The sequence below is a fragment of the Calonectris borealis genome, chromosome 3 (assembly GCF_964195595.1).
Source record: "Calonectris borealis chromosome 3, bCalBor7.hap1.2, whole genome shotgun sequence".
Classification (NCBI taxonomy): domain Eukaryota; kingdom Metazoa; phylum Chordata; class Aves; order Procellariiformes; family Procellariidae; genus Calonectris; species Calonectris borealis.
This window is the reverse complement of record NC_134314.1, coordinates 77,606,617-77,633,674: the sequence shown is the minus strand read 5'-3', so window position 1 is coordinate 77,633,674 and position 27,058 is coordinate 77,606,617. Positions and strand designations below refer to the sequence as shown.

Genomic DNA, 27,058 nt, shown 5'->3' with positions numbered 1-27,058 from the left:
CAGTGTATTTTTCCATGGTATGTATGATAGATTCGCTTTTACTCTACTGCTGTTTTTCCCATCACTATATGGCTATTGAAATTTAATGTTTCAGTTCCTATGAAAAGCTTTTTTGTAAAGTTTATTAACAAAGACTAAGTTAAAATGAAATTTAGATAACTTTGCTTTATTATTCTGTGATATTTGTTATATAAGTCCAGCCAACTGAGAGCATACAGCCTTCTCTGGAAAACAGAGCTGGCTATAAAATACATATATTTTTATGTAAGTATATATATTTACATGAATATAAATATTTACAAGTATGTTTAATTATTTGAGTCTCTTTTCAGTTGCAATTACTCCAGACAAACTGTTCTTCCAAACCACGGATTCCATGGGTTTATTTTTATGACCTGAACCTTTGAGTAGCCCTCTGGTTGCAAAAACACAATGCTGCACAGTTTACTTTGTACTATGGGTTCCACAAAAATGAGATTTTGTACCAATTTTATTTGTTGTTGTATACTAAAATCAGACGTTAACTAGTTCATTTTCCATCAGTTTTCTATATGGCAATGCACTTCACTGCCCAGTATGGACAAGGAATAGTGATTTAGCTTAGCTTGGTGTCACACAGAGGTGTAGTTAAGAGCCGAATACTTGATTTTAAGTTGGCCACCTCCAGCATGGTTCAACATAGCAGTCACATACATATTTCCTGTGTACACCGCACAGTGTAGGATAGAAAAATATTATATATTTATCTTTAGGATAAAGATAGGATAAATACAGGTAGAATAGGTAGACAAATATTGTAGTCAAAAATTACAGGACAGTTCTGAAGTTGCATCATTGAGCACTATAATCTTAGGAAAAGTAATTGTTACACTTGCTGCACAATCTAAAATGTGATCTTTGTTTTTTACAATAATGTCATAAAGTTTTTAACTATAGAACCAACCTTCCTCCCCTCAATAGGATTGATATCCTCTAGAAGGATGCTACTGCGAAAAGAAACATGGTGTAAGTTTATTAGCAGCTTGGTGTCTACGAAACCTTTGATTCTTTGGCTAAAGAAGCTGAAAGGTATGTTTGTACTAAGAAAGAAGAACTTCAGGAAAAGAAGGAACTGGTGCAATTGAAAGACACGCTGAAGGGCCCTGGATGCCCTCTTTCTGCCTCTGAAAAAAAGCTAATGTCTAAGGCCATAGAGTATTTTATTTTAAAATTTTCGTATGTCCACTTAAATGTCCACTCCTTGTTTTCCAGGGACCATACTTCAGAGTCCTGAATCTGATTTGCAGAAGTGGCAAGTAGAAAAATAAAAAGGGTTTGGTTTGGTTTGGTTTGGTTTTGTTTGGTTTGGTTTGGTTTTGAAAGGAAAAGATTGTTTCAGGTCTGGCTGGAAAGCACATTTTCTAGGTTTTTAACCAAAATATTTGTTTCATTTTACTGAAATAGTATACTTCGATTCTAAGCAATTTTAAAACACTTAATTTAAAAATTTGAAGAATAGTTTCTAAAGTCTTTCAATTAGAGCCTTCATAAAAACTGTGTAAATCAGCAGGAGCTGCATTTTGAACTCCCTCCCTCTGCTGCTTCTTCCTACTCTATTGCCATGGCTCACACTCCTTTCAGTTGCACCAGTGCAAATGTCTGTGTGGCTGCACTCAGGTTACTGTAATGACCTGATTAAAAATAAAATTAAGAGAATAAACCCCAAAACAAAACCAAAAAAACTCCCAACCACCACATATTTTTTACTGGTTTTAAGATCTACGATTTTAGTGATCTGATTAATAGAATGAAACCTAAGTGCAACTGAGGGAGCATTGAACTGTGGCACAGGACATGAACAAACAGATGGAATTTTTTAATCTGGTTCTGATGCAACAGCAAGTGTTCATGTAGCTCTATCCTGAGTGAACTATCCATCCTGCGTATTAGATGAAGTGAGGCCCTAAGGGAAAAAGATATGATTCTGTAGTTGAAGAGCATAATAATGAATCAAAATACAGTTTTAGTTGATTGTGACGTATGGAGTTTCCTAGTTTGTTAAAAAAGCAAATGAAAATTTAAGAAGATTTATGTGGCATCATATCAATACCAAGAACATTTATGAGCAGGGACAGAACCTGTAATCCAAAACTGTGACCATTTCTACGTTAATAAGGATATGGTTTTGGCCATCATCCTTGGGTATGGAAGAACAGAACAGTATCTGAACACAGAAATTTTCCCAGAAATCCAGTGGTATTATCGGAACACAGAGACTCAAAAATCCTGAACACCACCATAACTTTCTATTAGTCTTTCTAGCCCAGTATCTCCATTTGAAGAAGTCTGTTTTTAAAAACACAAGTTATTCTTGCAAGTAACACTAAAGGCAAGTAAAAGGGGCCAAAATGTTACCAGCCTGGATAACTATGCCCAGGTATCATTCTTAAAGGGCAGTTGGATTTATATCGCTTACTTTACTCCAGCCTTAGCAAATGAACAAACTGCAGCCAAAGGAGTGCAGCCAGATCCAAAAGCCTGGAAGGATTTTTGGATCCCATGGGTTAGATATTGTCTGCATGTCCAACATTACATCTTTGAGGCTTTCCAGACATTTCTGTAGTTGCGTAGTTTCTACAGGTCATGTTTGAAAACTCATTTTTACACTGACCATTCTAAATTACCAAAATGAACCAAATGTTAATAGGAGGAAAGAACATACAGATATTTAAGCACTTGAAGACAGTAAAACAGTAAACATAAACAAATGGAGAAATGGGAGGTTCACAGAATCATACTTTTGTTTGTTTAACTGCAAAATGCCATATTGCCTTTCTGATATTATTGGAATCTTCATATGAGTAAAACTATCCATGTATACAAGACTTCTCTGAAGCAGATCACTCATTAGCCACCCTTCAATTTCCCACACTTTTATAGAAAAGAAAACAACCTAAAATCTGATGTTAGAATTTTAGAATTTCAGTTTTCTACATTCACATTTATTTAAAAAATAGCTTCTTTCTGTCTATCTCAAATTCTTCTCAATTATTTGAAATATTTTTCAACCCTACCTCAGTAGTTTATGTACTTGCTTGGAATATTTTCTCCTGTTTTTTTATTAAAAGTGAACTTTCACTACAGAACCATATTTCACATCTTTTGCCTTCTGATGCTCATTATCCAAAAAAGTTTTTAAACTGCAGTATTGAACCCTCATTACTGCAATAGCAGCAAGCAATTCCAGGATGCATAGTTTATTTGTGTATGTACATGGGTGTATATACATATACATATACACACACACTTGTGTGCATGCCCACACCCACAGATCTTGGAGAAGATATTTTCGTAGCAACACCTAAACTGACTATTCATTTTATGTGGATTTTATATTTCCATTTTACATCCCCCCCAAACATTAAAGTCAAAGCCTGATATTAAGAATGATGAGCAACTGTATAATAGAGCTTAAGTTTAGAGGCACCTTTAGAAACTTGAAGACTAAGCGAACAGAAACATTATGACACTCAACCAGGAGAAGTGCAAAGCCCTGCAGCTGGGATAGAGCAACCCCCTACACCAGTACAGTTTGGGAACTGGCTGCCTGAGTAGCAGTCCTGCTCCCTTGAGGGTTATGGTCATTGCCATGTTGAATAACAGCCAGTGGTGGTCCTATCACTGTCGTGGTTTAACCTGGCAGGCAGCCAAATACCACGCAGCTGCTCACTCACTCCCCTCCCCACAGTGGGACGGGGAGAGAATCGGAAGGGTAAGAGTGAGAAAAACTCGTGGGTTGAGATAAAGACAGTTTAATAGAACAGAAAAGGGAAAATAATAATGATAATGATAGAATATACAAAATGAGTGATGCACAATGCAATTGCTCACCACCCGCACTGACTGATAACCAAGTAGCAATTGCTACTTCCTGGAACACGCCTACCATTTATATACTGAGCATGACATCACATGGTATGGAATACCCCGTTGGCCAGCTGGGCTGGCTGTCCTGGCTGTCCTCCCTCACAACACTTGTTTTGAACTGAATGTCCTTGACTAGCAGGGTACTTAGCAGCAACTGAAAACATCAGTGTGTTATCAACATTCTTCTCATACTAAATCCAAACCACAGCACTAGGAAGAAATTTAATTCCACCCCAGTCAAAACCAGGAAAATCACAAAGAAAGCAAATCAGATCCTGGGCTGCATTAAAAAGAACGTGGCCAGCAGGTAGAGGAAAGTTAATATCCTCCTTTAATAGGCAATGGTGAGGCTATATGTATAATACTATGTCCTGTTTCCTCACCACACCTTAAGAAATACATTTAGGAATTGGAGAGATGATTCAGTTGATGGTTACCACGATGGTTACCAGATAAATTAATTATTATTTCATATATTGCCTTTAGGTTCTGGCATTCAATAGTTCTGTAGGAGATTTGTTAGGTATTTCATATTTTTTCCTCATTTTTTTAAACCTAAGAAGAAAACAGATAAGCCTCTCTACTTGAGTCACTTTTAGAATCTAATACAACATGACAGATACTGTTAAAATTCTTCTACTTTCATTTAAATCACATGAAATCTAGAGGCCCAAAGCACTTTGTACAATGTCAATAGACTAATCATAATAATTTTAAACATTTCTGGCTTTCCTACATCAAGAAGGGATTTTCCTCAGTAAGCCACATCAATTTCAAAGTCTTCAAGAAGAATCAGACTGTCACAAGTTTAGAGAGCTGTTGCAGTGTGTTGACTGTAGGATCTAAAGCTGGAGGTATTTTTACATTTAGCATTTAGTTATGGTAAACTGAACATGAATACAAATCTCAGACATCTTATGAATGCAATTGTAAATGTACCTGATATGGCGAGAAAGTGATAACAATTATGTACTGAATAAATATATATCTATGCATAAATACTGCACATGGAAGAAATGTGGTTTTAAGTTAAAGGAATGTTAAGAATATAATGGAACAAATTAAGTCCATTAACAACATTTAAAGTACTACCATTATTTCTGTGCCTCAGTTTCTTTACCTGTAAAACACGTATGTTTCAGAAGCACTGGGAAGTCTTACTCATTAAGTAGTAGTATGTTTTGACATTTTCAAAAGAAAGGTAATGCAGAAATACAAAATAATAGGCTCATCCATCTCATTTAATAGAATCACAGAATAATTTACTTTGGAAGAGACATCAGGAGATCATCTCACTCAACCCCCTGCCCAAAACATGGATAACTATTTTTCTACTAACCAACTGGAATTTCCCTTATTGCAAATTGTGACTGCTGCCTCTTGTCCTTTTGTTGTGCACCATTGAAAAGTGTCTGGCTCTGCCTCCTCCATAACACCCCTTTAGGCTTTAGAAGACTGCAGTTAGATCTCCCTTAGCCTTCTCTTGCCCAGGCTAACTCAACCCAGCTCTTTCAGTGTCTCTTCATATGTCATGTGCTGCAGCCCCCTGGTCCTCTTGGTGGCCTTCCTGTTGGACCTTCTCTAGTATGTTGATATCTGTCTTCTATTTCTGTGGGCCCAAAACCAGACACAGAATTCCAGATGCAGCCTTATGACTACTAAGTAAAGGTGAATAATCCTTTCCCTGACTTTATATTGCTAATGTCATCTAATATGTGGTTAGGCTTTGCTGCTACAAGGGTGCACAGCTGAGTCATGATGACCTTACTGTCCACCAGGACCCACAGGTCCTTTCCTGTATAAGTGCTACTAGCCAGTCAGTCATTCTTCAACATCTCATTTCATTTAATTTAAAAAAAAGTCAAGTTTTGGATTTCAAAAATCAAACTCTCTTGGAGTCAATAAGTATAAACTGTAGTAAGACACATGTTAAAAAAACCCTCACCCCCCCCCCCCCAAAACAAGCTAAGAACGAATACGTAAATGTATAAAGACAAACAGTGAGAAAGACGCTAAAATACCAAGATAAAATATTGGTGGAAACTCAAAATAATCTGGGATCTCAGATCGTCATTTAGAAAGGCAAGGACTTTGATGAGAAAGTAAATACCATCTTTGTTATAGTTTTGAAAATATAATGTAAAAGCAAGATACAAACCCAAAGACTTTCTGGTTTATTGCAGTAAAAGTTAAGTACCAACCGCAGTAAATGATGTGGCAAAAAAAAAAAAAAAAGAGAAGATTCTGGAATAAATTCACAAACTAAACCAGGTGGTGGAGTTTGAAAGGAGTACAGAGTGGTTAATGTGCTAGAAAACATTCACACTAATTAATAGCAACAACTGGGCCAAAGATCTGATGGACAGGAAATGTAATAACCTTCCAAAAATTATAGAACAATGGTTATTACACCCCTAGTTGGTAAAAATGTTGGAACTTTTAAAAAAAGATTATAATAAATACTCAGATGAACATTTTATAGGATATAGAGATAACACTTTTTGCTAAGGAGGAATGAATGTTTTGAACTTACTAGAATTCTTGGCAGATCAATAAAGTTGTAGGCAACTGAGAAACATTTGATATTATAAGCTGCACTTTAATTAGAACATCTTTATTTAGAAGGTCATTAAAATGGCTTTGTCATGGTTCTTCATAAAAAAGCAGCATTTATTGGAGAATAGGTTAACATTTCTATGAGAAAAAAACCACACATAGATTTAAAATTAGAAATAAACTAACTAACTACAGGAGTAAAAAGTCAGTATAGTTAGTAGAAAATGTATGGCCCACTAGATCTATGATTTAGATAGATTGACTTAAACGGGAATTTGTGAACGAAGAATCTGGCTATTTAACAACTTTACCAAGTATTTCAAAGTATTCTGCAACAAATACTGACCAAACAACAGGACTCAGGCACTATGTTTTGCTGAATGACGGTAAGGAATTCCAAACAGATGCACGATATTTCTTGGTAGGTTCTAGGTAGGTCATGGTAGCTTCCTCCGGTTTAGCGAAATTTGGTATGTATGGTAGGACATGGAAGACCTGAATCAAATCTCTTTCATATCAGATCAGACATAACTACTTTTAAAAATCCCTCTGGAAATAAAAGGCAGTAGGTTTTACCTAGATAATATTTTAGAGGCTTATCCTGTTATGCCACCATTTTCATAATCTGCAGGTGAGAATGTGGATATAAGTGAAGAGATTTCTTAGCTGATATGAAAATATTAATGTTTTAAAAATAAAAACTTAGAAAAACCATTCTAATGTGCTTGTGCACATTATCACCTATCCTGTGTAAGGACACGGGAGTAGTTTTGACTTACTTGCAGAAGTAACAGCAGTGTAAAAGGCTGCCATGTTATAACAAAATATATATGGGTACAGAATTAATTATTAAAGCAGAGAAAACATACTTCACTCTTAGAGAGAACTCACTCTAACATTTTAAGGTTTATTAGCAAACTACTTGGATAAAATAAAAGATTAAAAGGATCAGCACAATTCTAGCAGTCCCAACATGTATTTGCTACCTTTAAATTTTCATCAAGTAACCCAATACTAATCAATAACTGGAATTCTGGACCACAACTGGTGCATATCTGAAAATTAAGCCACTTTTTGGAGGATTGTGCTAACCTGATAGTCACCATATTAGGTGATATCCCCACATTAGGTTATAATGTTTCAAAAAACTAGATTAATAATCTAGGATCCTAAATGTATAAATAAAGTTACCTGGGGAAAAGGTATGGGGCTGAAGTTCCTGCTATCCGTGATTGTTAGTACTGATAGTTAGCTGTGTGTAACTAATGCATCAAGAAGTGGTCAAACAGTTGGACTAGATGATCATTGTAGGTCCCTTCCAACTGAACTATTCTATTCTATTCTATTCTATTCTATGCTATGATGTGAGCATTCCAAATCAACTTCATGCAAAGTCAGTCAGATAGCTTAAATCGCCTTCCAAGGTGGTAAATCCATAAAAGTTTGTTTTTCCACGCCCTTGAGAGCAAACAGATTTATTGTCCTAATTGTCTACAACTCTGTAGATAATTGTTGTCTGTAATCAGAAATGTCTAGAGACAAGAGATCTCTGACAGACTGATGGCAAGAGCTATGTGAACAGGAAGTTGTATTTACTTCATCTTTTCATACTTATAGGGACTTATATTGTAGCTGGACTGAATTTTATGGCCTTCTTTTATTATCTCACAGAAATAATATATAAAATTTATCACAGCTGGTGATAAATTGCAAATATTTTACTATGTATTTCTGATTTAATTTGTGAATGAATGATTTGAATAAGTTCAAGTTTAAAAACGAATAAAAATAGATGCATAAATTCAAAAAAGATCAAGGTTTTTCCTTATCAGATGATCTTTATCTTAAAAAAAAATAATTTCTCATTTTGGGAATGGTTTGTAGTATCATGACTGTGGCTATATACTGCTTATAGATTGTCAAGAGAGAATGGGGCAAATGCAGTAATGTTACTGAAGAGTTTTAGACAGCTATTTTTCCCACCTCTTCAGAAAAGCATCAAAACATAAGAGGAATGAAAAATAGTATAGCAGAAACAAGAAATAAAATACAGTTTTAATTCTAAAAGAAAAAAAGTGAAATGTAGCTTTCCTCATGTTTAGCTTAAACTAGAAATTTCCAGCTAAATCACAAAATTGCCAACTACTGTTTGAGCTCAGACTGAATCAACCCCTGAGAACTGTATGACGGCGAGAATTTTAAACAGGTAAGTTTACTTTAACTCCGAAAGGAGTAAAGTAGTCTTAATGTCTGTGACAGCCAAATTCCCAAACTTATGTATACTATGCCATTTTGTATCAACTTATAACTGCTCATGTTTCCACCCAAACTGCTGCACAAGAACAGAAGGTTAGACTTTGGCACAGACATAAAAAAGACTGCAGTTTTCACAGGTTTCACCTGGTTAATATGTGGGGTTTTTTTTCAGCAAGCATATGAACTGATCGGTGAATATATTAAGAAAAAAATTCATATTAAGATCTGCTAAAAAGGCATATTGTCCTTCACATTGTGGAAGCACAAAGTAAGGACAACTCAAAGCAAATTGAAATTCACTTGAGTTCAAGTGTGAAATTGACATTCCAGCTCGGGCTTTGTTAGAAGGAATGTTTCTGCCTCAGACATGGGCTTCATCCGGGGCCCCCAGTCTACCAACCCAGGAATAATAAGAGCAGCAAGGTTCCAGTGCTGTTATTAAATGGCAAGGCAAAGCAGGCGTCTCCCATCTGAATTGGCCTTTTTAAGAGTCTGAAAGGACAAGATAAGAAGCACAGAGTGGGAACATCACTTACTGTACAGGTTCATATAGGTATTTATGATTTCTTAAGTGTACGACCACTGGCTTCTGACCCTAGTAGAATTTCTTTGGATATGAACAGAACACACCAACATTAATTGGGTTACTTTTGCAGAGCAGAACTGTACTTCAGTGCACTTAGTCTTCATTATAAGATGAGATTCACTACATTACAATACAACTCATGTTCCTAAAGAGATATGTATTTAGACTGAAGTTTATATTACACTGGAAGCAACACCCCTTTTTAGCCTCATTCTAGCTTAAGGAAATTTTCTTCTGAATTTTCATATCTCTAAAAATCATTATTTGTGATCTTCTGAGGTATTATTTGTCTACCTTTTTATAATAATTCTTTAATAAGGCATGCCCATATTAACATAATATTAATTTTAAAACACAGAAAATCAGTTCCAATGAATAAGATTTAAAGAAGTTATTTTTAAGTATAATGTGCCAGTTAGTTAGGTTTTTTTGGGTTTTAACTCTAATATTATAAATATAGATTTCCACTACATCTTACAGCACTTATATTGTTTCATTATACAGAGACTATTTAGCTGGTATTCCTTTAAAACCAAAGTAACATACATTTTTTGGCGTGATATTGAAGGAAGTCACAGGATAAGAAACTAGCAACCCACAGGTTCTGTCACTTAGTACAAAAACTGCAGTATTTATAATTCCCTAGAATTGCCTGTTTCCTGAGCATTAATGTGCAAAAGCTGAAAGTCAAGGGGAACTATCTCATTTAAATATTTAAGATAATTTATTTTAGGCCTGATAACCTACCACATGCTACTACTACTGTCAAATATCCACACTGCTATTTGAAATGTAAATATAGACTCAGTCTCCAAATTTTTCATAAAAAAGCACAATTCAACCACCTCAATAGAGTTTTAACAGACACATTTAAATGAGTTGAAGTTTTAAAGGTCTTGGCCATTAATGTCTTAAAGATGCAATAACATTAATTTGAAACTAGCACTTATTAAGAAAGTTACATGATTATGATTGAAAACAAACAAATGTAAGTATCTTTTTCTCCTTTTAGAGGTAGTACATCATCTCACTAACACCACTGCTACACAGTATAAGCAAAAGTATCACTTCAGTTGGTTTGATCACAAGGCATTAAGTGAATGCTTAAATCTCTGCAGGAACAGAACTCTTTCATGCCGCATTGATAGCTATTTTATTGAACCAAGTTGTCAACAAGTTTCAAAGGAAGAGGGAATTTGAAAAAAAAAAAAGGTTAAAATTTAGGTCTTGCTGTTTTAGGAAGTTTTCATGAATCTTAGTCTGAATGATTTCTATTCAAGGACACATTTACACTGTAACAAAACATGAAAAAAGCATTCCTTACTTGAGTATAAAGCGTAGACCAGTTCCTGCTGAGCTGTCCTCATGAATAATTTCATATGAAGACAAACTCTTTTTCAGATAAGCAAGAGGAGATACAGATGAAAGAACCAACAGGGAAGAAAGTAAAAGGACAATAAAACTAGGTATTAAGCAAACAGATACTATTAATTAGCAGAATAACAATGTGAGGAAAGAAAGCAGTGCTGAGCCCAGATTAGAACTCTGCAGCACAGTAGATGTGAACAGAATTTGATGTGAAAGGTTCATGGAGTCTAGTGATGAGAAAATTACACTGAAAGGGCGAGGAACTAATTTATGCTTTGGAAACAGTATAGGAAATGAAATGGAACTGGGAGAAAAATTTGCCCCATGCACATATCTAACATATAGCGGATAACAAAAATGAAACAATGAAAAGGTAACAAAATATATAGTGTTTATTACAAACCTGAGGAGAACAGACATCCACTATAATACATTTCTAAAGTAGAGACATTTGTTGAATATGTTTTTAGAATATATTTTTTCAGTGATAGTTAACTTCTCTCTATTAATTTTTATTAGAAACATAGTGTGAAGTTTTCTTAAACATCTCACATTCTCCTTTACACAATTTATGATTTTATAAAGCCCTATTATAACTGTTTAATACATCTCTTCAACACAGTGAAATAAGATGTTTACAATTTGTATTTAATTGTCACAGTTTATTAGCTCTACATTTTCATCATCTTTAGTCAGTCAATAGCATATACAATACATGAATACCCAGTATGTATGCTGGGTACTGACCTAAGTATTTGAGATTCCATTTATACAATAGAAATAATTCATAACAGTGATCTAGTTAATCTGCATTGCTCTGTTTTTCTTTATTGAGTTATATGATGTTCAGAAAGCATACTCATCTATGTGACTTAGGTCAGGATATCCATGGCTACACAACATCAGATGATTGTGGAAAGCTACAAAGCCATTTTTTTCTTACAGATGTTACAGATACATCAACAAGCAATAAGCTTATACTTGTAGAGGATGATTCTTCCTGCTATTCACATGTACTTTTTATGCTACACCTCTGTGTTTTTCAAGACAAAATCTGTCCCTAGATTTTCACATTAAAAGACACTATTTGCATCATTTCTATATTACCTTTCTGAAATTAAAAATGCTCTTAACTATATGCCATTTTTTTTCCCGAAATTATACAAAAAAATCAGACTTGATAAGACAAAGTAGTTGAAGAAATTATTCAGTCTCTGAGCCTCAAAGTAGAACAGTCACAGTATCCGACTACCATAAACGAAAACATCAAACACACATTCATTTTTATGTTGTCAGTTCCATTTGTTTTGTCACTTGCCAGAGAACTCCGCAATATGTGGGTAAAAGGAGGAAGGCTGACAACTAATGGGCAGAGAACAAGCCATCCATTAATTGGGATAGGGCTCAGAAATCACCTTCAGAGTAGATACAGAAATTCATCAGTGCTGTGTTTGTGGCACTGAACAAAACTTTCTGACAAACAACAAGAAGCACTCTTAAAGACAGATGTTTCTGCTTGCAGCTAAAAGACTAAAGTGGAACAAGTCCTGGCACTTCTAGATGGCAAGGAACTTTGTAGCTAGGAAAAGCTTATTCTGCCTGAAACACAGTATAACAAGATGTCTTGGCTATATTACCTACTTACCTTCTAAAAAGTTTCCATCTTTAAGAAGAGAGGTAGCTGTTTAACTGAAGGGGGAGGAGCAATTTGTTTTTGTCTTATATGTCAATCTACCAATTTCTGAAGCTTACAACATCACTTGTGTCCTCTAGGGTCCATAGTAATGTGAATTGTCTTTATCCAAGTGCCTAGCAAATCATTGTCACATAGCAGCCGTCGACCTTTCTTTTCAATCTATGCACTTTTCAGGAGATATAAATCAGTTGACTTTCAAGCTCGATGAGATGGCATATGCCCTGGTTTGAAGAACAGATGGAGGCTTGGGGGAAAATTGTTTCTGCAGGCTTGCTACAAGCAGCACTGCTCCATAAAAGTGAACCATTCGCACTAATTTCTCACATAAATTATACAGGCAGGGAGCACCAGCCCATTCAGCAGAAAATCTTTCATCTAGCTTTCAGAGGTCATTTAGCAAATTTAAATTAAAGTTATTTCTGATACACGGCTGAGTTTTCATTCCATATGCTTTCAAGAGATGGCAACTTACATCAAATAAAGGAATGGCTTTAATTGTGTATGCGGGGAAAAAGGAACAGTAAATTAACTGCCACAATATTACTGTTTTCTAGGATCCTGGGATAAGTTGCGACAATTAATTAGCCACAGAGGAATTAATAATTGAATTATGGCAGCTCTGTACTATAGGAATCAGGTAAACTATCACTACTCTTTGTAAGGCCTGTTTTAGACTCCAGCTGAACACTAGTCCCCAGATTCAGCACTGGTGTTGTTAAAAGGAAGGAGATCTCAGTCATTTCCAGGAAAACATTCTTTACTTTTTAAGGGAAACATATTATTCAGCTGTTAAGCAAACGTACATGTCATATTTTTAATAAATATGGTACTTTATCTGAGCATGGAGATAAGAGACATTTCATTAGATTCTTAAATTATAAATATGAAAGTAATGGAAAAGACCACAGGTCTGTAAAAAAACTAACTCTAGAAGGAATTACATTTTTGTGAGCCACAAGTGGTAAGAAAGAAGAGATTGCATTGAGTAACCTCTAAAACATAATGTGACATAATTCAGTGTTTCACCAGAAATATAAGTTTAAATGTACAAACTAAAAACAACTGATAAGAATGTTGATAAGTATTGAAATAGTTATTTTGAATTTTATGGGATTTCATAAAAACATAGTGTTTTGCTACAGTGTTTTGAAATAGCATTTTGATAAGATTCTCTTTTAATCTCTAACATCACAAATTTCTTCTAAGACCTGCAAAGACATCTTCTTTCCAGACGTGAAAAATAACTTAACAGAAAAGAGTAAAGTCATGAATGTTTTGTAGATTAGTATTAAGAAGTAGCGAGCCAACAGAAAAATGCATATTACAGAGCCATTGGCTATCTAAACTTTTAATGACTGTTTTAAGCATGCAGTTAATTGATGCACTATTATGAAGTGTTTTTCAATTGAAAATTAATTCTAGTATAGTGCTTTTGAAAAGCAAGACTTGAACTGACTAAATTTATTTGGAATTAATGTTACTTAGTGGTGGGATCAAATCAATGTAGAAATTTCAAACTTGAGAAACCTATCATTCCAACACTTTCTGTGACTATATGTATCATGGAATGGAAACTGGAAGCACCCAGAGTTACTCAACAACTTTAAAAATGTTGCTTTAATTGAAGGACATCAGCTTGGTACCCTATTTTAGTCTGTAAACAAGAGATGGTTAATCTTAGCTAACTCACATAAAATGCTAGAGTCAATATAAACAGTGACTTTTGAAGAAAAAAACCAACTACATACATATTGAATGTAAATATAAAATTAACACTTATTAAATATAAATGTAATTAGACACAAACTAACACTTCTTAGATGTAAGAGAGAGATTTAAGTCTGCTGTTACCAAAAGGATGATCATAACTTCTATAACTTTGATAACTCAGGACATTATAATTTATAGCTGATTAGAAATGGATTCCTGTGAGCATTATCAAGGACTAAAAACCTAATAGATCAGTAGGAAAATTTATAATATCATAGGGACAAAAAAGGACAAGTTAATGGATAATATTTATCTATGGCAATAAGGATCCCATTCTAATGCAGTCAATCGGAATTTTGTTGTTTTATTTGCTAGAAAAGATATTGCATTTATTCTGTAGCTCTTTTGTATGATTTCAGGTCACAGAGTGGGTATAAGTGTAGAACATACACAATACTGCCTAAGAGATTTAAAGGAGTTTTCATTTAAATGAAAATCAGGTCATAGTCATTAAGATGTGGCTTTTTTTTAGTATTATGCATTTAAAAAAGGAAACTAGATCAGACTTGTGATTGCAATTTTTAACAATCTCTAAGAAAAAGTCACATGCACATCAGCGAAGACAGCCCTTTTGATAGTCATTAGTTGGGCACTAGTATCACAGTCACAAAGAATAATGAATGGCTTTTGTCTATACACAACTGTTTATGAACAGTATTTGCTTGTGCTTGCTTCAGTAAGCCATAGCATACAGATTACTAATAATTTCTGATTTAATATGATGCAACAGAGCTATTGCTACATTTTTAGTTTAAAACTGAATAATTCTTTCTTGCTACCATGCCACATCTTAAGTTTGCTGTATTATTATCTCCACAGAAAACTGAGGGTTTAACTGTCCTTTAAAAAATAAAATTATTATTTTCCAAACTATTCCTTTACACTAAATCTGTTAATATGATTGTTTTTTTCCCCAGAGGCAGCATTTGAAATTTGTTTCTCCAAGACTTTATTTCTTTACCTCAACTCATACTTCTAGTCTCTCTAAATTATTATGTATTATTTCTGGCTTAAGAAATTCTTGCTTTCAGTTATCTTCTCTTGAATCCACACTGCAATTTTCTGTTATACCAACACAATTGTATTGGATATAGGCTTAAAAAGGATCCCTGAAATGATTAAAAAAATAGGAGCCCTCTGGGGAAGATAAACAGAAGTCTATTGCAAGAAAACTTTGAACTATTTCTTAAAACATTAATGAAGGCATTAAATAAAATAGAAACTAACACCATGCTGTGCTCTACCCACTGTGCCTAAGCATGATACATCTTTGTATATAATGTTGCAAAAAGTTTTCATTCTGCATGACAACACTTTTGGAGGATTTACAAATTTTCTTTAAGATAACAGTGTCCTCTCGACATCTTTTATTAAGAAGATATTAAACATAGTTTAACAAAGAATGAAAGCAGAAAAAAAATCTCTACGTATGAAAATAAATCTAAAAGAAAATTATTATTTTTCATAGGCAGTTTGTTCTCTTTGCTTTCAGATATCTGAGGCTGCAATTCCATGAGCAGCTAAGCTAATCTAGCAGTTCATTGCTGGCAAAAGAAAAAAAGGTTTGAGATCCTTCAACTCTCTCCCATTCTTCACCGTACTTCACTACAGTTTCTCTCTCCTTCACCAACATACAGCTTTAGCACTCATAGACCCTTTCGTAATCAAAGTTCACAGGGCTGTGAACACGTTGCTAAATGAGAAAAAACACATCCACCTTTTTTCCCTGAGTTAGTGAGAGAAACTTACTCACAGAGGGCTCTGATAAGCATTAGTGCGAGTGCCAAGTATGCCGTAGAAATAGAAAGCAGAAGAGGTGAAGGAAAGTTGGACCTTCTCCTTCTGATGGCAATAAGCTATTAAAAGGTAGAATTACAACTTCTAGAATTACATCTCACCTCTATAAATTGCAAGACATTAGTATAATAATGGGTCATTCTGTAGGGTGAATGAGCGCCCTCCAAGTACTCTTAATTTGTTTTGGGATTTGAACTTTGGGAAGTGTTACCTAAGTTTACTTTATACTACATAGGGAATAATATAGTGTTTCTTCATGTGGTTGAATGACAAGACAATGCCACAAAAATGAAAAATACCGAGAGACATTACTTGAGAGCTCTGCATCTGAAAACTTGTCTCCTTTCTAACTATATCGGTTGATATAAAAAAAATGTATTTTCTCTCACTTAAAACTTGTCCCTCAAACAAGCAAAAAAGATTGCACTTCCAGGAAAAGAAAACAAAATTTTAAACCCAGCTATTTTATGGAGAAAACCCCAAATCAGAGCCCAACACCAAAACCAAAAAAAACCAAACCCAACCAAAACACAAAAAAAGATTTCTCTTGGTGCTGGATATACGTACCAGCTTAATCACAGCAGCTCAAAATTTTATATAAACTAATATACAACACGCTGATAAAACCAAATGAAGAATGAGAGATGTTAATAAAAATTGCAGTTCTGTGGCATGTTCAAATTATTTGTAGTCCCTATTACCAAAAGCAACCTTCAATAATCTGCAGAAAGAAAAAGTGTATGCAGAATTCAAATTAATGATGTTGAGGGCAGAACGCTTTGTTTTATCACTGCATCTAGTTTCTATCACCAAGAAGTAATTTTGCTACCATGGCTTATACTAGCCCCTGAAAAAAACATGCTATGTAGGAAAGAGAGGATGAAGAGAAATTAAAATGGTAAAAGTCACATCCTTAGTGAACATAGCTATTCTGGAAAAAAACATAAACCCCAAAAGATGGAAATCATGTTCATTTTGACATTTTGCTTGAGAAGTTTGCGGGTTTGAATTTGGTTTTCATTTCTTTGAAATTGCTAAAATTCTTTTGAAGAATAGAAGCTTTTTTCTCCCCTGCATAATGATTTTCATAACTAACCCCACTCCCTAAAAAAATAATTTTTCAAACATTCTGATGACTTTCTGTATGATACAGAGAGACTGTATTTCAAATACATTCTTAATAATTTGGAAATACTTTATCAACTTTCTTAGTCAAAAGTTTAATTGCATTCTGACCTTTTCTAATTCAGTAATGTATATTTAAAAATGGAAGCCCTTTTCAGACCTGGACTATGAGCTTTTATTATTGGTATGAGATTGTGCAAGAGAATATATTACTACATTTTGAAATAAAATTGTGATATGCATAGGCTAGAAGAGAACTGCAGGATCCCACAAAAGTAGTCAAAGGGCTTATAAGTATTTTAACACATTCTTTTTCTAAAAAGATCACTTTCTACTATTATCTAACTCTAAATTAACAACAATTTATGTTCCAAACTTTTATGTTTGATACACATCAGAAACACATTTTCAAACCATACCATTATTATTCATTCTCTGTTAGTGGACAAAACCAAATGCTTCAAATTTGGAAAGACCCTTGAACAATTGTTGAATAATTCAACCAAAGAAGTTGTTTATTTCTAGATCTCAAAAGCTATTGCTTTATCAAAAAATATGAGTATAACATATTTGCAGCAATTTTAAGGCACTAATATCTATACAGTTCTACTTAGTGACACTGAGGGAGCATGAAAACAAACAAAGGATTTAAATTAGATATCAAAATGTTACATTGAGAATGTGCCATTTAGCAAAGAATTCACTGACTGCTAGTAGATCTTCTGAGTGGAGATGAGAAGTCTTGAATTCATTTTGTATGGATTCTGTCACTTTAATTATAATCAAAACCAGAAATTTGTGTAGTGAATTACAAAGATGGTGGGTTTCTTTTCACAGACATAATTAACAAGTGATTCTCTATATTCCCTTTTGAAAATGACAGAAGGATAACTTTTCTCCAGTTTTGAAAACAAAGATTAGGAACACCAAGACAGTCACATCTTCTTCTTTTAGAAATAAACGTGATTACACCCTCTAACATCAGATAATTTTAGTTTGGTATTATCAGAGCTTTTTAATTTTTTTATTTCTCTGGATGGTATTGTTTAAAACGAAATTCAGTTTCCTGTTCTTGTATATAATGATTTATATGTTGTAAACATATTTTATCTGTTCATCTGTTTTCTTCCATTAGGTTGAAACTGGTTTATTTGAACTTGCAGTAATAGTAACTTACCAACCAGAATGCCAATATTACAGGAGTACTCAAGGAGATGCCTTTCTAAACTTAAAGACTTAGTCTGAGAATTCACATAGAAAACACATCTTGCTATAATGATCTTGTAGCGAGATCTAATTTGCTTTGGTCCTTTTTTTAAGAAAAGGCACCAAGGTAAATGCCATGGTTTATTTGCACAGTTTAACCTTGTCTAAGCTCAGGACTAATTTGGAGTAAGAATGCCTCTTTCCAAATTTAGTGCATTTTGGAGGTAATTAAGCTAAACAACAACAACAACAAAGTACTATTATTTCAGAATTAAAGATTCAACACATGCAGTTATTCAGAAATAAGAAATAGTTCTGAATAGTTCCTGAACTTTAAATTTATGTCTTATCTAGGTCTACAACCACAGTTATATGTAGCCAGCCCTTACAGGAAATGAATTATGGGCTTAAAATTTGGGACACGCAGAACTGTTACAAAATCAAGGGTCATTTGTGCATTTTTTTTTTTGTACATATTAACAAAATTCATGGATATTAAAACATTTCAGATTCTTCTGTTCTCGCTAAAAATGGCTGTATTCGGTCCATGGAATTACACTATAGTGAGAAAGAGTTCAAAGTGTTTTCAAAAAAATATTTAATGTTTGACAATTACGGTTATTTTGTTTTGTTTCAGTAATTATAACAAAACAAACAAAGAAAAAAACAAAAACCAACTGTGTATTTTGCAGGAAAGAACAAAATCCTGTAGTATTTTCCTTTGTCAGAACAAATCATGTTTCTGAGACCCCCCTGCATTTTCTTTCATGCACCACTTGGTAGACAAACTAACAAGAGTGAAATGAACCATGATGTACATTACATCTAAACAGAGCAAAAAAAACCTTTCACAATAAAACATTGATATTATGCAGTTATAGCAGGATTAAAATATCACTGTTACCATTTATTTCTTCTTTTCATCCTTCTACTAGAATCATGATTCATGCAAATAAATATAGTTCAGCCAAGATTTTACAGAATGTTTTGTCTAAACACATTTCATTATTAAAATATTTTTTTCATTTTCATGAATTTAAGCAGTATTCAGTAAAATATATTTTTTAAAAAATTACTATTTTATCAGATTTACAAATAAATGTGATGAACTGATCAAAATTAGCCATTAGATGTATGTTGGATATTTTGACTATTCGCATATCCTTAAAACAATTGAAAAATACAGATCTTACTTTATTTGCACCTTTAAATATTAGCTTATGATGAACAACATTCTCACCCTTTTACAGCGGTGGGTAGCCTCTAAAACTTTAGAAGCTATCTAATGTAAAGTTTGAATTAGAAAACTCCTATTTCCCTGCTTCATCTTCTTAAACTGCACGATAATCAATGATGGTTGCATGCCAAATTAAAAAACAGCCTCAAGTAATTTTACTACCTCGGTATTGTTTTCTTGAGTGCCTGCCACAGAACTCAGTATGGACTGATTTGACTAAATCAAGTGGCATGGAATAAGGGAAATAAGGTTGGACTCGGCATGCGCTATTGTGAGAATGGAATAGTCCGCTACTATGCCTCCTTCTTGCATGCATGCTGAAGTAGTGATAATTTGTTTCAAAAGAAAGGATTAACAGCAATAGCAAAAGCAACTGTTGCATGATATCTCAGTCTACATCGCACTAGCTACATGCCAATGTTTTACTGTGGTAGGTGGACACTAGGGAGACATTAGGTCTGTAAGATTGCAAATTGTGTTAAGAAAAAATACATGCTGGATCTTTGACTAGAGACTCTACTATTGTGACTGTCTTAAGGTAGTATGTTTTCAACAATTTACAGTCAGATACAGGGAGCAAACACTCTAGACATTCAGCTGTGGCTGGAAGGCTTGTAGATAGCAAGTTAGCAAGATATCATAGAAACATAGAATCATAGAATATCTCAAGTTGGAAGGAACCCATAAGGATCATCAAGTCCAACTCCCTGCTCTTCACAGGACTATCTAAAACTAAATCATATGACTGAGCGCATCGTCCAGACACTCCTTGAACTCTGACAGGCTTGGTGCTGTGACTACTTCCCTGGGGAGGCTGTTCCAATGACTAACCACCCTCTCACTGAAGAACCTTTTCCTAATGTCCCATCTGAACTTCCCCTGACACAGCTTCATTCCATTTCCTTGTGTCCTAAGTCAACTAAGCAGTCACTAGCATCATCTAGTGGAATGCTAGTCCTTATGATGGACGTATATGCATCAAATAGCAATTAAAATGAGGTAAATTCTCTGTACCTCTCAGTCTGATTTTGAGAAATTAGAAGTTATAATGCCTCAAGATAAAAACTAAATTCTGCAGATTTTTGTAGTTGCTTGCAAATCACATTTGGGTCTTACCTGGTGATGAAAGATTAGAGTGCAGACTTATGTTATAAACCTGTGAGTTTTAGTCCAGAAAGGGCATTTCTAGGGTCACCTAAACACCAGTTGCACTGGAATCTCATTGTTGGATAGAGATTCCCTTTGCTGCAAGAACTATTAATTGTTCCTTGTGCTGATTCAACACTGCTATGGGCAACAAAATAGCACAAATCTCTCTTCTATATTTCAACGAGCAAAAAAGCTACCTTAAAATCTAGTTACTAAAAAATTACGTAGTACCACTTACCACACTATAGGTCTAATCCTGTTGGCTTCATTAGGAGTAGAATCAGCTATAAGATTGCAAAATCCCTCCTTTTTGTGTTGAATTAACATAGCTATACATTTAAAATTGGTGTCATGTTCTTGACATGAACAATTTAAAACTTTCTAGAAATCTGACATATTTTGTTCGCGCATATCATGTTCATTTTCTGTAACTATCACTGCTTCCAGCAAAATCTTATTCTAGTCTAATAAATAACACAAAACAATAAAGTAATTCATGATAACTGAAATAATTAAATAGTATGAGCAGGTTAAAGATCAGCATTCATTTTTCAAATTAAATTTAAAAGTCTGCGGTAGTTACTTAGAAGATTGGCAAGTTTTACAAATAACATCACCAAGCCTTTTAGAGAGAAACACAGCTGCATTAGAATGGAGTCATTAAGCAATACATTTATTTTGAAGCCAATTAACCTTTTGTCAGAGAAATGTCGGAGCTGTAATGGTTTCAGCAGTGGAGGTCAGCCTCTAACAGGGGCACGTATGACAGCGATTACGCTGTCTGACATACGCTGTAGACTGAGAGTACAGCTGTGGAATGAGAATCTGCCTTCGTTTGTATTCTGCTCTGCATTTTCAGGGAGCAGGCAATCTTGACCTATCCATTTAGGTAATTAAAGCTGCTATTTGGAAGTGTCCTGCAGGAAGGTGAAATTTGGGGGAGATAAATGGCTGCTGCTCACTGTATCCAGCCACTTCCATCATTTGATGGACTGCATTGCCAGGTCCTCATAAAAATAGACATGAATTGGGCAGGAGACAATTCTCTAAGGCAAAGCAACTCTGTCATCTTCCTTTTTGCAGCATATAATTTAGTTGTAAGCCAAGGCAGACAGCTGACTCAGGGGCCTTTCTCTAACGGTTTCCCCACCATCTTCCATTTGATAAGAAATTATTTCAGTTCATTTACTTATAAGCCAACTTTGTTTGACAATGAGAGATGTCACTTCAATAAGCTCAGCTGGCTGTCACAGCTGTGCCATGACTTACCTTCCAGGCGATTTTGTTTCCTTTAGTATCATGCTCAAGGGCAATTGGGAAGTCTCCTCGCTCATAAAACTTGCGAAATGCTGTGGGCTTTGTTGGTCTTTCTTTAAATGCTCCTGCAAGTGGGGGCCCTCTTACCTTAAAAAAACAAAACCAAACCAAAGAAAAAAACCACATAGTTCAATGGCAATATATTTTTAGAAAAAGCCCAATTTATATGGCTCAAAATAGAAACAGATAAGAAAGAAGAATAACATTGATCTCCCAAATTATAGTTTGCTTTCTTCTTTACATGCTATACTTCACTTCCTTGAAAGCACACTTTGGCAATGATCTACAGTTTTTGTTAATGGCTTTTTTTTTTTTGTTACTTTCAGATTGAGCCATAAAAACTGTTCAAATTTCGAAGTAGCTATCTCCATTACCACAGCATTTTTAAGCAAGAATAAAACACCACGAACATATTCACGTTATGCAGTAGAAGTTCTTGGAAAATTAAGCATTTCTCCTTGAGAAATATTTTTCTATTTGTTCCTTTGTAGAAGTAATTTGACTTGGTTTCCATCTAATATAACTGTCCTCACTTTCCATTGTCTTTCTCTGGCCATTACCTAATCTCCTTCACCATATCCCTTCCTCAAATGCTATGGATCTGGCTTTCATATGACTTCCAGCCCGTATTGATGGCTGAAGCACTGGAAGAAATGAAGGAAAGTCTTCTCTCAGACCTCTCCTCTCTGCCTGTGTTGCCTTGGAGGAAGACATTTGATTCAGCTCCGCTTAGTTCCTTACCTGAGTTATTCCTGGTCAGCATATTGCGTAGCCTGAGTGCCTGAATGACTGTCCGATTCCAAAATGCTCACACTGGAACTTTTTTCTCAGCCAAACATACTAGTAACACTAACAATTGGCACGAAGACAATAGAATTTCAAGTACTTATAAGAAATCTATTGTTTAAGCTAATTAACAAAGCTAATCTCGAATGCTAAAAGAGACTAAGAGAGCTAAACTAATCTCAAATGTCCTTGACAACTGATTCTTCCCTGAGAAAATCTTGCCTTTTTTTTTTTGTTTTTATAGCCATACATCTGGGATAAGAACTTCCTACAATTCTCTGCATATCTCTTTTTTCAAAAATGCCTTTATGACTTGCTACCTTTTATAACGTAGAAAGTGTCCTTTTCAAAAAAAGGGAAGAGCTTCAAGGATCATAAATCATACCCAGTATTTTGTATTGTTCTATTTGTCTCTATGTCTTCAGTGACCCTTACATTAGTTTCTAGCAGTACAGACATTCAGCTTTCCAGTGAACAGAATGCAAACATGTAACATCCTTTGCTTCATTTGTGCTATTCTGTAATTCAACTGTGCTAACTACAGATCTAAATCTGACTTGGCACTTTTTTCCTCCAAAGTATTTTGACATCATTTTCCACTCACTGAGGCAGAGGGATCCACTAGCAATATGCCTACACTGTACTTTACTACAAATTGCTTAAACTAGGGTTACTAAACTGTGACTTATTGTTGCATATTGCTGTCACAGATAGACCATGTCTAGTGACAATAGATTTGGTATGCATAGCTATAACTTTGCTTAGTAAACACATCTGCAGCAGTTGAGAGTAATACTCCAAGAAAAGCATTCTAGCCAATGTAAATAAATCTACACTTATTGTTCTGCAGAGGAACAATTTGTTCTGTGCCACTAGTATAAATACTTTCACTTGTCTTTAATTTTTTTTGCATTTCAGCAAGCCTATGAGTCACTGCTCATTTGAGGCCACTAGAAAAGCATCTATGTTCTTTTTGTATATTTTTCGCACACAGGACCTTCACACGTCCTTTAAAACATTATTTTCTGTAAAATGTTAGGAGTCACTGTTCTATTAAATTTGAACTTAAATTATTGATAAATAATATGTTGTCTTGATTACATGAGATACAATCTTAATTATTTCTTGCAGACTATCATCATGCAATCCCAAACTGCATCTTATCTGAAACTAAACATTTTCTTCTTCCCAACTCATGTTAGTAAATTTGCCATGAACCTTTTACCACTACACTTTTACAAATTTTCTAGAAAATACGTTTGTGTTAATTCGACTTCTTCCTATTTTTTATTCAGGAACAAAGAAACTAGAAGGACTAAAAGGATCTTGGTTATCAAATCCATTCCTCTATCATTCCTGTAATATTCCTCTATTATATATACAAAGTCTTTAAAAAATTTATTACCAATCTGTTTATTTGTCCCTTGCCTGTTGAAAGGCTCTTGTGTGTTACCCTTACTTCAGTGGTTAGAAACCACATCTTAGAATCATAGAATCATAGAATCATTAAGGTTGGAAAAGACCTCTAAGATCATCGTGTCCAATCGTCAACCCAACACACCATGTCCACTAAACCATGTCCCTTAGGGCCTCATCTAAAGAGCATGCTTACTCTGATCTGCCACCTCAAAAAAAGATATGGTAGAATTAGAAAAGGTTCAGAGGAGGATAATGACTGAGGGTATGGAATGGCTTTCACAAGAAAAGAATAAAGCAGAAAAATGATGACTAAGGAGGAATAAAATAAAGATCTATAAAATCATGACTTCATGGAGAGGACGAATAAGGACAGATTTTCCACTGTCTCCTTCAGCACAAGTACAGGGCATCAAAAAAATCTAGTAAGTGACAAGTTTGGAACAAACAAAAGTAATTATGTATTCATGCAGCAAGTAGTGGATTTGTAGAACTCCTTGCCAAAAGTCAGTGTTGGGAATCCTAAAAATTTCTGTACATTCAAGCTGTGACTGGAAAAGCTGATGAAAGAGAAGTCCATTCAGGTTTACTAAATCCACACTATCACTGATCAGAAATACAATATTACGCTTTTTCACGAGATACAGTCTGTCTGGTAGATCTCCTAGCATTACATTTAGTCTCTTACGGCCACATCACATTGGCATCTCATAGTTATCCTTTGATTAACTGCCACAGCAACTATCTTTTCCAGTTGATGAGCTCTATGTTAATAACAGAATTTCTTGTCATTAGTTTTAAGTGCATTATCTTGTACTTTGTACTATTATATTTAATTTCATTTCTATTACACCAGTTCTCAAGGGCTTCCACTTCCATCTGTATGACACCGTGATCTTCATCTGTTTTAATAACAACTCCAAACATTATGTCAACTATAAATTTCATTATACAATGCTAATTTTTTTTGTCAAGGTCACTAATGAAAATATTAAATAAGGTTAGTCCTAAAACCACTTCTTAAGAAGTTTCATTAACAACTTTCATCTATTATCGCATCTCTCATTTCATCACATCATTATTGTCTCCATTTCAATATGGAGTTTCTTACCCATCTTACACATCTCATAATTCTTGTACTGTATAACTAGCAAAATAGTGTGTATAGCTAGAGAAGTAGCTTGAAAATAGTCTAGAGAGAGAGCTGTTGTTTCTCCCTTTGTCTTAAAGATGTTTTTCATGTCAGTTTGGTCTATAATAGGCATAGAGACCTTTTAAATACCAGGAAGAGCAACTGACTCCAAAGCAATGAAACGACCTAGACAGGAATGAGTCTAAGATCTGCCTAGAACAAAGAAATATCACCAATCAGGAAGAGAGTGGAACTGTCCCTGCATTGAAGAAATGATACCTTGCATAACTGAAGAGTACTGTTGCTCTGCTTCAAGTTTATTACGTGGATGCAAGTTGTTCCTTTTGTTTGCATCTGATAAAAGTAGATTACAAGATATTCACTAGAGTGGTTGCATTAAGCAAATACTGTTTACCTTTTCCAAATAGTTTCCTTTCCTTTCTCTCTTTCTTACTAGGGAGACCATCACTATCATATTTGGTATTCTGAACACTGTTCTCTTATGCAGACCTCTCTTTGGGTCATTCTAGCCATGCACCTTCAAGTCTGCCTGAGGAAAAGTATATGTGTATAATTTACCTTTTCACTTTTTATAATTCCTGATCTATTTTGTTTTATGTATTTTTTTTCCTTTATTTAGATCTTAAGTAGCACTTTTTGAGACCAGACTTCTTTTTGTTTTCTATTTGCAGGCTATCACAATGCAGGAATGCCAGTCACAGATTCAGATTAATTGCTTTAAAAAAGTAATAAAAGAGCAACAATTAAATTCTGGAACAGAGTACCCACAGTGAGAAGCTGTCTCAAAATCTTTAGTCAGTTCTCCTGACTTTAGCCAGTCAAGTTCTCCAGGAAACAAAGTCAACTTTATCTCTTTTTTGCTTTTCATACAGAAGATACGTTTCTCACAATAGAAAATCGTTGAACAGTCTTTCCTAACAGCTGAGTGACCGTTCTTAATAGCTCTTTTCCTCATACAGATTTAGCATTTCTCCATGTACAACTCATTAGGATCTTCCTAGCTGCAATGTGACAGTTTCTGAAGACACATCTGGTCCATAATTCCAGGGAAAAAATGTAGAAATCAGAGGGATAATACCTACTGATCCTGGTGACAGTTGAAATAATCTGATTTACCAAGCTGCTTACATAAACTATGCTTTTCAAAATCTTACAGAAATGTTATGGCTTGAACTTTTAGGGTGAGACTAATATGCTTTTACTGGCTTATGGGCAGCTGGTCACAAAGGGTATTCCTAGAGGTTGGTATTGGGTTTGATACTGTTCAACATCTTTATAAAGGATGTGGATGACAACTGAATGCTTGCTTACCAAGTTTGTGGATCATACCAAACTGGGAGGAGAGGTACTATACACCAGAAGGAATAGCCACCATGCAGAGAGGCCTTTACAAACTAGAAGACAAGGCCAGCAAGGATTGCATAAATGTAATGTCTTGCACATGACATAGACTAGTTGGGGTGTAGCTTTGCTGAAAAGGACCTGGGGATTCTTGTGGAGAGCACTAAATTTGAGTGAGCAGTGCCTTTGTAGCAACGAAAGCAGAATGAGACCTGGGTTGCATCGGTAAGGGCATAGTCAGCAGATCAAGGAGTTCCACTCGACATTTGTTAGGACACACTTGGAATATTGTGTCCAGTTCTGGTCCTCCCAGTTCATGACAAAAACTGAAAAAAAGGGAGAGGGTCTAGCAGAGGACCATGAAGATCATTAGAGGTCTGGAGATCTTGACAG

The 27,058-nt window shown here is 34.8% G+C and overlaps 1 protein-coding gene across 1 annotated transcript in view; it reads right to left on the bottom strand.

Annotated features, from left to right (window-relative positions):
- The window catches only part of PACRG (parkin coregulated), a 261,585-nt gene that overhangs the window by 169,302 nt on the left and 65,225 nt on the right, over positions 1-27,058 (bottom strand). Inside the window, exon 3 of the mRNA XM_075146291.1 lies at positions 21,922-22,056. Within this exon, the coding sequence (XP_075002392.1) occupies positions 21,922-22,056 (135 nt within the window). The remainder of the gene's footprint in view (positions 1-21,921; positions 22,057-27,058) is intronic.